The sequence below is a fragment of the Pteropus alecto genome, unplaced genomic scaffold (genome assembly GCF_000325575.1).
Source record: "Pteropus alecto unplaced genomic scaffold, ASM32557v1 scaffold106, whole genome shotgun sequence".
NCBI lineage: Eukaryota > Metazoa > Chordata > Mammalia > Chiroptera > Pteropodidae > Pteropus > Pteropus alecto.
The window spans coordinates 11,192,382-11,206,336 of NW_006442103.1; the positions used below are offsets into that span (position 1 = coordinate 11,192,382).

The following is a 13,955-nucleotide window of genomic DNA, read 5'->3' on the forward strand; positions in this document are numbered from 1 at the left end:
CGCGCCCGCGCCCGCGCCCGCGCCGCCGCGGGTTCCGACCCTGTGTCCCTTTACGGCAATCGCGAAAGTGTCGTGAACGTGCTGCCTCCCATCAGAGTCACCCAGTCGGCTGGAGGCGGAGGTCTTATTTCTAGCGGTGTGCTTGTTGGGTTCGGGTAAGGCTGGGGTGCTCGTGCTGGGAAAACCACCAGGGTGTGGAGGATGTGTTGGGGGACACGACTCTCAAGGGAAGTTAAGAGAAGGCTGCATGCTCTGGGGTGGAGTATGGGGGTATAGCTGTGTAGGGACTTGCGCGAGGCGAACGCGGTCCTTCCTCGCGCTGGGTGGACTCCCGTACGGGGTCGTGGGGAGGGTGAGGTGCGACTGCCCCTCTGGCCCCGGTGGAAAGATTGAGGTGGCGAAGTGCCAGCGCGGGAGAGAGGCTGCTGTGCGCGAGCTGGCAGTCGGAGTGGGGAGAACCTCGGCGGGCCAAGGCTGGGCGGACCGAGGGCTGGGGGCGCTGCCCGCGCGGAACCGACCTTGCCTGTCAGGTCCACACCCTCCTGCTCCGGTACTGCCAAGTCCACAGCCGTGTTGCATCCTGTGCCGGGGTTGCCTTCCTTTTGGAATGCGGTGCTGGTGTTTCGTGGCTGGGCCACGCTTCTTGGTCAGCAACTTTTCTAGAAATTTCAGTATATATTGACAAGCTCTGAGATCGCCAGCTAGGATTTAGTTCCTCAGTATTAGAAGGAGAAGGGGCAGGACTGTTGCAAGTGTTTGATAGTGTCCCCAGGAACACTGGATGAATGGATTCTTTAGTCGTGTTTAAATTGTTTTCTCCAATTCGGTAGTTGGCTTTTTTGTGTCATTTTTGCCATCTGCATCATTGGTATTGAATACATAATTTTGCGTGAAGTCTCTCAATTCATTAATGCATCCATATTACGATAGTAGGCAAATTCATAGTTCTTTCAACAAATATTAGTGTCTTGTTTGTGGACAAAGAATAAAGAATTGATTTCTGCTCTTGAACTAGTAGGAATGTGTTCAATGTGTGGATTGAGTTGACTGACAACACAAGTTAGACTGTGGTAAGGGCATTTAGAGAACCATCGGCGTTCTCGTAAAATTCTAGAGATCGAAGTTCTAAAAGCATTTTGCTGCATATTTGTTCTGTGCTGAGAAAAACTTGTCAAAGCACCTTGTACAATTTGTCTTTACAACCCTTGCACTTAAGAATAAGTTAGATAAATCTGCCTCTTGCATTAACAGGCAGAGGCGTTTTGACAGAGGCTTCTTTGTTGTCTAGTTAATGGATTATTACTGAATTATTTACAACTTTGGTTTCATAAATTCATTCTTCTTCCTCCACTCAATCTCTCAAAATTTACATTATAAACTATATTAAACGTTTGATATATAACTCCAAACTTTTCTTTATAACCTCAATTACATTTTATTTCATAGTCAGTTTGTTTTCTAGGCAGTATTAGACGTGTTCTTTAAGCTAACTGGTTTTTTTTTTGAGGATCATGCTATGCTGACTCTTTTAAGGGAATAGGAAAATAATTTTATAAGATGCCAGGCTTTTGCTTTTTTTTTTTTTTTTCTGGAGGAAGTTATTTCCTATTTTTAGGGAATACAAGATTTCACTTCCGCAAAACAGTAGATCTGAATTGTATTACACAGTACCGTTTTTACTTCCAAGTCTACTGAAAAGGCTTTTGTTTTTACTAACTTGTTCTGTGTATCTCTTGTTAAATAATGCTGAATGTAATCCTGTGATCCTATTGGCTTTCTTTCTTTTTCTTAAACTTGCTTTTTATAATTTGCTCTGCCTCCCAAATAGTGTTGGCCATTAGTATTATTCTTTTGTTGCCATAAAGGTTGGAAAGTGCTGTGTAGTCACCAACTTCTGTGAAAGGACCGTAAACATAGTGCTGAATCAGTGCAGCTCAAAACTTGGCACCCTTAGGCTAGGGGGGGAGGGGGGACTGGGAATTCTGGAATCTCACACTACAGGTTGGATATTGTATAAGCTTACCTTATGCTCTGCTGAGCAGTGGAAATTCCTTTTTTAGTGTGATACTTGTCAGATGTTCCCCAGTGCTGAACACAGGAATAATGTAGGCTGCATGCCATTATCCTCAGCTGCTATAAACACAGATTTAAGGTCCACAAATTGTGTGATTTTAGTTAAAATATTTATTAAATGTCTCTGATTATATCTGTATTGGACTTGTCACATAGATACCCATGCCTATACAAAGAAAATTTTTTGTTAAATCATATGCACACACTCCTCTGGACTCCCACAAGTTTGTTTAAACCATGTTATAATTTAACAGTTTACTAGACTCCCCTCACCCCACCCTCTTGAGCTTCTTGTGGGTGTTAATGGCATGGTTCAGTCTTTCTGTTTCCTCAGGGTCTAGAACAACTAAGTGATCATTAAGTCCTAGATGAATCACATTTGTTTATTGTTTCACAAATAAGGACTAATTACCCACTTAGTGTTCGGTATGGGTATGAGATTCTGAGAAAATAATGTTAAGACTGGTATGGCCCCTGTGCTCATGGAGCTTACAGATCAGTGTGGGAAAAAGGCCAAAACACCACCACCAACAACTAAAAAAAGTCCCAAATGAGATAAGTGTTCTGAAAGGACTAGGGAACTAAAGCCAGGTTATCACAGGAGGGAGATTTGCTGATTAGAAGTGGAAAGGTTACAATAACTATAGGACTGTGATCAATATTATCATAAACTGAATTTTACAGTTTAAAATATCCACTTTTATTATGATGATTTATGATGATATCCTCAGTTAACAAATAGGCTGTGCTACGAAATTATAGGTTTCTTTTTAAGTTCGTTGATGGCTTTCTGTAACATCAGAATAAAAACTGCATTGTCTGGCTTTGCAAACTTCATTTTATCCCACTCTTCCGTCTGATTTACTGCTACTGTCCAGCCATGGTGATCTCAAAGGCACCTGAACATGATAAGCTTCTCCTTGCCTCAGGGCCTAGTCCCTTTTCCCTCCTGCTCTTGGAATGACTAGTTCCCTTTCTTCCTCTGAATTTGGTATAAATGTTACCTCCATGGACTTCGACTACCATATCTAAAATGTGCACCGCCAACTGTTTTCTGGCTCCACCCTTTTTTCCTCATAGTACCCCTCACAATTTGTTATAATGTATAATGTTATTTGAAAATAACCAGTTTTTGGTTATTTTCCCATTGGACTTGGGAGCTGGGACCATGTCTGTCTTGTTTACTGCACTCAGATATTGGCTGATTGCATTTGCAGCGTGCAGTCTATTTTCTCATAACAGCTTAAAACTGGTGGCAAGGTTGCTAGGCTAGCCAGCAATAATTTTAATTTCTTACATCATCATCATTATTATTATTACTGTTGTTATTATTATTATATTTAGTTCCTTGTAGTGTGGCAAGAAAAGGACATTTTTTTCCTCACCCTTTTGGGCCACAGGCCTGGCTTACATAAAAATCTCAAGTGGTTAAAATAGTTTTTGTAATATTTGTACCTCCTTTCCATATTCCCACCCCACATCCTTTGCCCCTCTCTCTTCATCAAGTCTGATCTTCCTATTGTAGCCACCTACCCTGTCCTGCTCCCTTGAAATATGCATGCTTTTCATTTGCTGAAATTCAGAAGCTTCTGTTTTTTCCAGAGATGGTTTTCATGTCAATAGCCTTTGGGTCTCAGGTGTGATGGAAGGAAGAGGAGAGATAAGCCTGTGGCCCTGACTGTAACCTCTGTGGCTGTCTGTATTTGTTGAAAATGAAGTAGCTATCTATATGTCAGGGGCTACATAGATCTGAATTTATATTTGCAATCTTGTTGCTAATGACTTTACAGAGACGATCCTGCCAAGTCGAAATGGTCAAAAACTCATTGGCTTTTCTTCATGTGTGAATTACATAATGGTTAGATCTAGAAAGATTTGCCAAAATATAGATTTTTCTAAAAGAGAGATAGATGGTAAAAAAAAAAAAATCTAGGTCAACGGGGGGGCGGGGGGAAACACTCAGAAGGAAAAGTATCAGTTTATCTTTTAGTCCTGCCAAATGCTCAAACTTAAAACCATTAGGATCAGTTGCTTGTAGCTGTTTAGTGCCAAAAGCAGGCCAGCACCCTCACTATGTCACCTTTTTTTCTTTTTAACGATAGGAGAATGGAAGACTACAATAATAAATTATAAATTAAGTTGGCTTAACTTTTTATTCCCACTTTAAGTGGAATTCTGTAAGAGCTAATTGATTATAGCTCACCAAATGTGAAAATGCATCATTCAGTTTGACCGTGGAAATTTTGGCTACTATAAAGCTATGTATTTTGGTTGCTATCAGTTTATCATTTGATCTGAAATGATCTTGTCACCAGTTTGTATGACATATAAATATGGCTTAAAAACAATTTTAATCCATTGTTTGGTGACATGGGTATGTGGAAGAATTCTTTGAAATAGTAGGAAATTAGCTTTGATTTGCTTTGGTTTGAAAATTATTTCAATATTTTTATTTCAGAGCACTTCAGGTAGTTAAATTGTGGCACTGGTGATTCTTTTGAGTATTTCAAAATTTTATTTAAGTAGTTAATGACTATAATTATTTTTTGAACCAGTTACTGAGATACATGATTGAGATTTTAGATGCCACATTAGATCATTGGTGACATAGACATTTTGAAATTGGCTACTTATGGAAATAGAAGGAAGACGTCCTGGGCATCTTTTGATACTAGATCCATTGTTAGAATGTCCTAGAACCCTGTGTCACCTGTATTCCCATAGTGCAGCATGTCTGGGAATTTCATATTGCGTTCTAGATAGCTTTCTACCAGAAAATCAAAGTATACCTCTCTTGGTTCACTGCCCTTTCAGTTCTATAAGATTATTCCTATTTTTTTTTCTTTCTAAATCTTCTTATGGCTTCTTTTCCTTGTTCTCACTAACCAGAAGTTTCCCACAAAGTTCTTCGTTTTCTTTTCTTCTCATACTTAATTGCTTTAAGAACTTTTTTACTTTTTAGTCTTTAACTAGACTTCAGCTTCTACATTGATAACTTGAAATTTTCATCTCCAGTCATTTGATTTGTCTAAAACATCTCTATTTAAAAGTTGTGTGTTTCCTGCCCTCATCCCTACCCCCACCACTAGAAGCCAAAATAATAAACTGATTTTCCTTTCCAACCCTCCCTTTTGATAAGAGTACACTGCCTATGACTGCTGATTATTTTCTTCTCTTCTCCTTCATCATCCTGTCTAATCCCTAAATACCTGCTTTCGACTCTTCTAAATAGGAATTACTTATAGATTTGACTGTTTCATATTTCCATTTTACCACCCTGCTTTAGGCCCTCATCATTTCAAAACTTTTGAGGTCACCATATTAATTTTCAAATGTTCTTACTATTTTCTCCATTCTGATGAATACATATAACTTTCCCATTAATCTTGACAATATACTTGTCATTATCTTCCTGTGTTGCTTAATAACTTGTAATCTGTTTAATATTTTCTGGGTCTTATGCAAATAGTTCAGGATTTAAACTCAAGGTCCTTTATGAACAGTCATCACTTAATGCACTTAAGACTTTTTTCTTACCACTTCAGTTCATCAGGTCACTGTGCTAACACACGCACTCCTCTTAAAGTTACGTGTTTTTTCATTGCTGTTTACCCCCACCTGGAATACCAGCTACAATATATCCCTTTCCACTAGTAAGAAGTTTTATCTTTTACTATTAAACTTAAACAGAAACCCTGCCTTTGTTCGACCTCATTTACCAGCTGTTATGAACTTGGGCAAGTTAATTAGCCTCTCTGAGCTTAGTTTCATTTTCCGTAAAAATATGGATGATTATTAGAGTCCTTACCTTCCAGGGTTGTTGTAAGGATTAATGAGTTAATATAGAAAACATGCTTAAATTTTTAGTATATAATAAGTACTTAGTAAATGTTAGCTATTATAATTAAATGAAAATCTAGTTTAAGACCTATGTTATTCAAGTCATCCCTCCGATATTAATACTAACTTGCTAGCTCTTTAGGTATGCCTGTAGACCTTAGTTTTCATATATGTGAAATGATTAGGTCATTTCTAAGATTTGTTCCATTAAACTCCTGAAAGCAGTGTGAGGTAGGAAAAAAAGAGTTTTGAAGCTTCAAAGTCAGACAAAATATAAGGTAACCGGACACACATTACTATTAAAATCCCTTAATATTTTTCACTTAAAGGTGAGGTTATATGACTTCTTTTGGTTCACACCATCAGTAAGAACTAGAAATAAAACAGATCTCTGGTTTTATGATCTGTTTGATATCTGTTACTCTATTACCAGTTTGATTTTTCTTTTTTAATTTATTGACATTGATATATATGATGGCTTACTTTTTTCTTTTTTTTAGGTAAAGACCAGCCACAAAAAGCTATAAAACAAGATAAACTATTCTTGCCCCCCAAAAGAAAGCCAAAGTCCATGAGTGGGCATCGGTCAACAAGGAAACGATGTGGAGACTCTCACCCGGAGTCCCCTGTGGGCTTCGGGCATCTGAGTACTCCCGGGTGTGTATTAAATAAATTGTTTCAGTTACCTACCCCACCATTGTCAAGACACCAGCTAAAGCGGCTAGAAGAACATAGATATCAGAGTGCCGGACGGTCGCTGCTTGAACCCTTAATGCAAGGGTATTGGGAATGGCTAGTTGGAAGAGTTCCCTCCTGGATTGCCCCGAATCTCATCACCATCATCGGATTGTCAATAAACATCTGCACGACTGTTTTATTAGTCTTCTACTGCCCCACAGCTACAGAGCAGGTAAGAGGAATTTCTTAACAGCTGTGAACATTTGTTATATACTGGAAACACTGTAATTGGGATTTCTAGGTCATTTTAGCTAACGATAAGATGATCTAACAGCTATTTGTCAACTGTTTTAAAATCTCCTGTCACACATACTGTTAATAAAAGTACAATCTACTTTATACACTATGCTTATGAGAAACCAAAAGTAAAGGTGGTCTCTGATCCCAGCAGATAAGTTAATGTTAGTAGGGATTAACATGTTAAATGTTCTTTTTAAAATACGTAAATCTCAATTTTTTACAAAAGTATTATTTCCTTTTTTAAAAAAATTGCTGAATAAAGTCTTATCAAAGTTTAAAATGATCACAGAGAAAAGTCTCTGGAAGTAAGATGGCATGGCTGTAAATTAGTCTTATCAAAAGCGTTTTCCTCTTCATTCCGGTGAGAATTGTTCAGTAACCCTTTTCCTATGAACACGTGGCTGCTAGACCTTAGGTATATCTCTGTTAGTCTAAGATGGCAGAAGAAGTGTAAGAAAAGGTCAGTATAGTGTATTTCCTGTTCTGTATCCTGCTATGGCTGCCATTAAGAAAAGAAGCATGCGATCGCTTACAAAGACTCCTGGGACCTTCTCAAATACAAATCTCTCTCCTGGTGTTCTCTCTTGTACCCTCTTTACTCATTACCTAAAACCAAAACTGAAACTAGAATCTTTCATCAGAGTGGGTAAATCAGTGTTTATTTCTTTGACGTTGAAATTTCCTGGTCAATAAATGAACTAGGGTAGTTAGGTAGATGAAGGAAAATCAGAAACATTTGTTGTGCCATGTAAATGAGAATGATCAGTCAGTCATAGGTAACCCAAGAAGATAGAAGATGATCTTCAACTAAAGGTGTCAAAAGTGATTCTGAACCATATGTCATAATGGCCACAGTATTCCTTGTCTTGTTTTAAGCTTGAAGTTACAACTGTTTTTAAAAAGAAAAATCATTCTTTTCAGATTATTTGTCCGTTGAGATTAAATCGTCACCATTTAACCCTTTATCTTGTTTTCATCAATTCATAGTTACCTAGTTGGGTTTTATTTCTTCCAGATGCTCATTTCCCCTCTTCCTTGAATAACTTTAATTCCTCTTTTACTTTACAAATCCAGTCCACACAGATCCTATAAACGTATTTCTGATTTTCCTCATGTTCTTAATGTTCTTGCTTTACATCAGTTGGGAAACTTAAAAACTAGTATGATTACTTAAATACTGTAGGGGAAATTGCCCAAGGCAGGCATTGAAGAGTAATATAAAACGAGACAAGATGGATAGGGATACTGAGGCATGCCCTACTTGCTGGGGGCAGGGCAACGGCCTGTTCCAGGAACCAGCCTGCCTGGGACACAGGGGAGGGGTCAGATAGTTTCTGAGGGGATTTCTGGTGAGCTCTCTCTCTTCTGGCCAGGATCTAGCTGTGGTCAGGCAGCAGTCATGTCATGGAATAGTCTCTCCTCCACAAATGTGTCCTTTGAGCTGTTTTACCTGTGGCTTACTTGAGGACCTAATAGCTGCTTCCAGAGGAACTCGTCCAGATCTCACACACCCTAAATAGAGATACAGAAGAACAGCAGGGACGTGGGTCAGTTCCGGTAAAAGCCTCCTAATAGTCCTCAGCTAGTTACAGGATGGGGATCAGGGGATGAGAGCAGGTTTAAAGGTAGCTCAGCCATTAACAGTCATTTACTAAACACCCAGGATATCCCAGGCACCATGTTCCCTATATTACTTTTCCTCAGCCTTTGTTCTTAAGTGCTTTAGAATTATTGGAGTAACCCTAGAATTAAAGAATTCGTGGGAAATTTTCCAGAATAGGAACTACTCTAATCACAGAGAACTTTTCAGTGTTGCTGCTGGGAGGAATCAGGGTGGAGTATGACTGAGCCTCTTAACATTAAAAAGGAATGGGGAGACAGTATATAGTTAGAAATATTTAGAAAGCTACAAAACAAAAGTAAAATCTCTCCTTTTTTACCTGACTTTCCTTCCCACACCTGTACCTTTAATTTCTCTCCTCATACATAAAGTTTAACAATTTTTTTTGTTGTATTCTTTCAGGAAAAAAATCACCCTTGTACCAGTCTATTTGAGTGTATGTAAATCCTTCAGTTCTGTTTCAAAAGCTCAACAGAACCTTATGTGTCTTAGAATTTTTCACCTGAGTTGACTCACACGAGAACATCTCTGCAAGATTTTGCAAGTTAATTGCTAGATTTTGATAAGATTATTTGCTTATGCCAGTTCTTCCCCTACCCACCTTTCATGGTGTGATAATGATTTCCTGGATGACACATGTGCTCTTTCATTCATTTAGTATCTCCAGGCTCTTAACCCAGCTGAGCTCATACTAATTCCTGAATGAGAAGGCTTTCCTCTTAAAACACCTCTGAGAGTTGTGAAATAATGGGAACAAGGAAGAAATATATAAATACTGATGTAGTGTTGTACAGATTCACAGGAAGAAAGAAAAATTCAAAGACAAGAAGGCATTGTTCTCTTCTTATATATGTAATTACTATCTTGCCGCTTTTTAGGATTAGGTGTATACTAATAGTTGAAGTTATCTCTGCTCCAGAGTAATACCTTGCCCCATTAAAATCCGAAGTTTAGACCCCAAGAAGTCCCTAGCTTTCTAGTCTCCTAATGCAGTATTATTCAATAGAAATTTCAGTGATGATGGTAGTGTTCTGTGTCTTTGTGGTCTGGTCTGGTAGCCATAGCTACATGTAGCTGTTGAGTACTTGAAATATGTATGGTGTAACTGAGAAATGAATTTTTAGTTTTATTTAATTTTATGAATTTAAAGTAAAATAGCCACACACGTCTAATGGCTACTATATAGCACAGTGCTCCTTTAGAGTTACTAGATTCCTGTTGGAGCAAGAGGCAGTAGACCAAAAGTCTAGAAGATGCGGTTCTTAGTCACCTAAGATTAATCACTCAGTCCAGTGTGCTTGCGTGCTAACTGGTTATGTAACCTCAGCTGCTGCCTTTCAAGTTTGTCACTCTGGCTTGGGGGAGGTATATACTATGGTCCTATTAACAGCCTCACTGTCCTAAAATATGAGACTCCAAGAAAATGTTTAAGAGAAAATCCTTACCTTTAATAACACCTAAGTAGATGTCCATCAGAGAGGAACCTCTTTGCAGTGCAGAATATACTGAATATTACTTGCAGCTCAGCATTTAATACTCAACAGTTTAACTTGATAACCAGTACCTAAGAAAATATCTTATGATTATAATAATTTTTTCATGGCCCGGGCATGGGAAAATAGTGAAAAGTGATACAGAACACTTCTACATTCTTAAAGAGAACAAACCAAATAGAAGCTGTCCTTTTTTAATGTACAACATTTAAATTCACTATTAGTTCAGTTTCTGTCTGGGAAATAGAATCTATTCTTTGAAAATGTGGCCATAAATATTAGAAAAATAATGTTGTAAGCACTCTGTGTACTAGATCTTTATTTCCCTAGTGTTATTTCATGGAACATTGAAGAAGTGTGTTTAAAAATAAATTACATACATGCTCAAATAAATTTGGAAAATGGCAGCATATTGTGTCCCCTTTCTTGAATGTTCACGATACGCATTAGCAATATTAAGGGCTGGAGGAAGTCTTCCAGTAGAGAAATCTGTTTAATATTGTTTAACCCAGTGTTTCCCACATGAGTTTAGCATGGAAATTTTTTTTTGTATCTAATACCTGGAAACATCTTCAAAGTTACAATTTGGAAAAAAACTGAACTAGATTATTCATTAATTGACTCTTAGAATCTAAATGTTAGAAGGAAGCTTATGAAAGTTGCCTAGTCTAATCTTTCCTGGGTTTTCTGTAATGTCCCTGTGAAGTGCTTATCCATCATCTTGCTTGAGCTCCCCTAGTAAGCAAGGAGTTTAATTCTTTTACAATTCAAATTGTTTCAAAACATTTTTCATTATGTAGCACTTGGATCTTCTCTCCCATAGCTTCCAACCAGTAGTACTTCTCTGGAGAATGAAGATAAAATATCTGCAAACAAAAATATAGTCAGCCATACTAATTAATATGTCTTAACAGTCTTGCTTTTCTTATTTTATTTCACAGGCACCTCCGTGGGCATATATTGCTTGTGCATGTGGCCTTTTTATTTATCAGTCTTTGGATGCTATAGATGGGAAACAGGCAAGAAGAACCAATAGTAGTTCTCCTTTGGGAGAACTTTTTGATCATGGTTGTGATTCACTATCAACAGGTACTATTGATTTTTTTTTAATGTTAATGATTAAGAGTAATTAAAGGAATACGATAAATAAACAACGTTAGATTAAATAAAAGTCTTATGGTATAGCCATCAAAATAAGTGATTTTGTATTGTTTTAGTGTTTTCAAAAATCTATAAGTAACGTTTGTTCATTACTGGCTGTATTGGGAAATTGAGAATTTACGTTAATTTCTACTTTTTTTTTTAACCCTAAATATAATTGTTTTGGCACCTGTTATTTTTAAAATCTTAGGGTGTAATTGTCATAAAAAAATCTCATAAGTTACAGAGGTGAGTATAATAGTGGGAGACTAAGAAATTCTAGTTTTTAGTTGGTTTCTTGGCATTTGGCATAGCATTTAAAATATTTTAAAAGAAACAAAATCTTTGATAGTTATTCCTCGTAAACTCAGATTCGCAGATGTAGGTGCATGTTAAAGTTATTGTTTCAGTGTATTCTGACATCAGCTTGCTTAGCAGAGGAGAAGGAACAGCTAAGCTCTTATAAAAACTTTTAAGACTCAAGAAAAACTTAAAACTTCCACTGAATAAAAGCTAGTTGGGCATCTCAAAAGACTATTTTAACTAGGTGGTAGCAGAATGATAGATATCCTATTTTTTATTTTAAGTGAATTGTTTTTGCAGTGTAATTTGAGTTCCGAACTTTTGTAGGAAGTCTTTTTATATGTGTGTCATCCATAATGATATCTGCTAAATAAGAAAAGACTGCTATTTGAAGTAAGTAGGTCCCTTTGTGAATTATCTAGGTCAGGAGGTCCCCAGCCCCTGGGCCGAGGACTAGTATGATCCTTTGCCTGTTAGGAGGTGAGCGGTGAGCGGTGAGCGGTGAGCGGTGAGCGGTGAGCGGTGAGCGGTGAGCGGTGAGCGACGGGCAAGCCAGCGAAGCTTTGTCTGTTTCATTTGCAGGTGCTGCCCAGCGCTAGCATCACCGCCCCAGCTCCACCTCATCACCAGGCATTAGATTCTCACAAGAGCACTGGTCTCTGCTGCCAAAAAGCTTGGGGACCGCTGATCTAAGCCTTTTGTTTTTCTTCTTGACTCTCTGCCTTATAGTTTTTTACTGCTCATTAGTACATTAAGTTGGGAAGATACGATAAAAAATGCTAAAGTATTTTAGTTGCTTTCAAGAACTTTGGTTCCATTAGGTGGTGTAGTGAAAGGAGAGATTGAAATTATAGGGTAAAATATAATGTAAAAAGTTATATTCTACTTTACCTGTTACCATAGGTAATTGAGAGAAGATTGTACATATACAGCATATCTCTTTGCCCCCTCTGAAATCATTTCCAGCTCAATGTTTGTTATTCACATTGTCTGGTTTTCATTGTGATCTCTCTTTTGCAGTTTTTGTGGTTCTTGGAACTTGTATTGCGGTGCAACTGGGGACAAACCCTGATTGGATGTTTTTTTGTTGTTTTGCTGGGACATTCATGTTTTATTGTGCACACTGGCAAACATATGTTTCTGGAACATTGCGATTTGGAATGTAAGTAACACTTAATGGTGATTTTTGTTTTCTCTTTCAAATATGGAGAATTTTGCCTTTAGGAATTTGAGTATTAGGGATTGATCAGATCACAAAATTAGTAAAGAAACTGAAAGCACTCATTATTATAGCTGTTACCTAATGGTCTAAATCGTGTACTCATTCTGTCACACTTTTTTAAAAGAAATATTAGAACCTCCCAACCATTTTAAAGTAATGTGAAACACAGTAGTCCCTCCTCACTCATATTCACTTGTCTTTCCATCAGATAGCTTGACTTTTCTGTTTCTTATTGTTATTCACCTTAGTTCTGTTTTATTTGGACATACAAAATTCCATTTTCAGGAAGGAAACAATAATTTATGAGAGCAGAGAGCAACTCTCATCTCTAAATATCATAACTTAATTAGATTTTACTTTCACAGTTTTATTTATGAATCTATAAAAATCTAAACTCTTGATAATTCAGTTGACATGAGCACACCATGTAGATTATTACTGCCAATAAAATGCCTAAGAATTAAAAATATATATATATATACACACTCCTTTCAGACTTCAAAACTAATAGTTCCAACCTGGTGATCAGAACTTTTCCATAAATATTAATGAGTAAACTAGTGTTGGAATGAGGTTGAGGATGGAATTTACCAACTGGTGTTTAAGTGTCACAGATCCTATTTACACTGCTCGAATTGGTCTTTTATTTTTTTTGTGGTGTAAGATTAAAAGAGAACTTGAAAACATTCTGTATACTTCATGAAATGTCAAAGTAAAAATCTGATGGCAAATGATAGGAAACACCTTAACCTAGTCTCTAATTAATATGAATCATTAATGGATTTTTAAATTTAAGTCCCTGATAAACTTAGTTTTCTAGGCCTTGAAAAGGCCTGAATGCATAGAAGTTCAACTCTTCCCTATAAGTTCAGTTCAGGTGATTTTTACTAAATTATTTAAATAGAATTTAAGATGTTTTTAACTTATACAGTAACTGAATAATTATTAATACTTTGGATGTTAACTAAGGGACATGTCTCAGAATAATTTCAAAATAAAGGAGTTTAGAGAAGTTTTTTAAGGCCCATCTTAAGGTGTTATCCTGATTATAAATGACAGTAGTGGACATGAGTGAAAACTGTCTGCCTGTGCATTCATCAGCAGTTTATAAATTGATCAATGCTCAGAAAATGTTGAAGCTTTCTAACATTTTTTAAAAAGCAGGAATTGAAAATATTTGCAGATGTTTTTTGTCAGTATTGTTTTCATAGCCTTTAGTTCATCTCAATGTTTTCATAGTCTTCCTCTGCATTAGGTAAAACCACAAAATATAAGACTTCTAAGA

At 37.1% G+C, this 13,955-nt stretch overlaps 1 protein-coding gene across 1 annotated transcript in view; it reads left to right on the plus strand.

Moving 5' to 3' along the window:
- Positions 1-12: 12 nt before the first annotated feature.
- Positions 13-13,955, plus strand: part of CEPT1 (choline/ethanolamine phosphotransferase 1) — a 32,268-nt gene continuing 18,325 nt past the window's right edge. The window contains exons 1-4 of the mRNA XM_006919630.2: positions 13-155; positions 6,414-6,823; positions 10,947-11,094; positions 12,469-12,610. Of these exons, the coding sequence (XP_006919692.1) occupies positions 6,485-6,823; positions 10,947-11,094; positions 12,469-12,610 (629 nt within the window). The 5' untranslated portion in view covers positions 13-155; positions 6,414-6,484. The remainder of the gene's footprint in view (positions 156-6,413; positions 6,824-10,946; positions 11,095-12,468; positions 12,611-13,955) is intronic.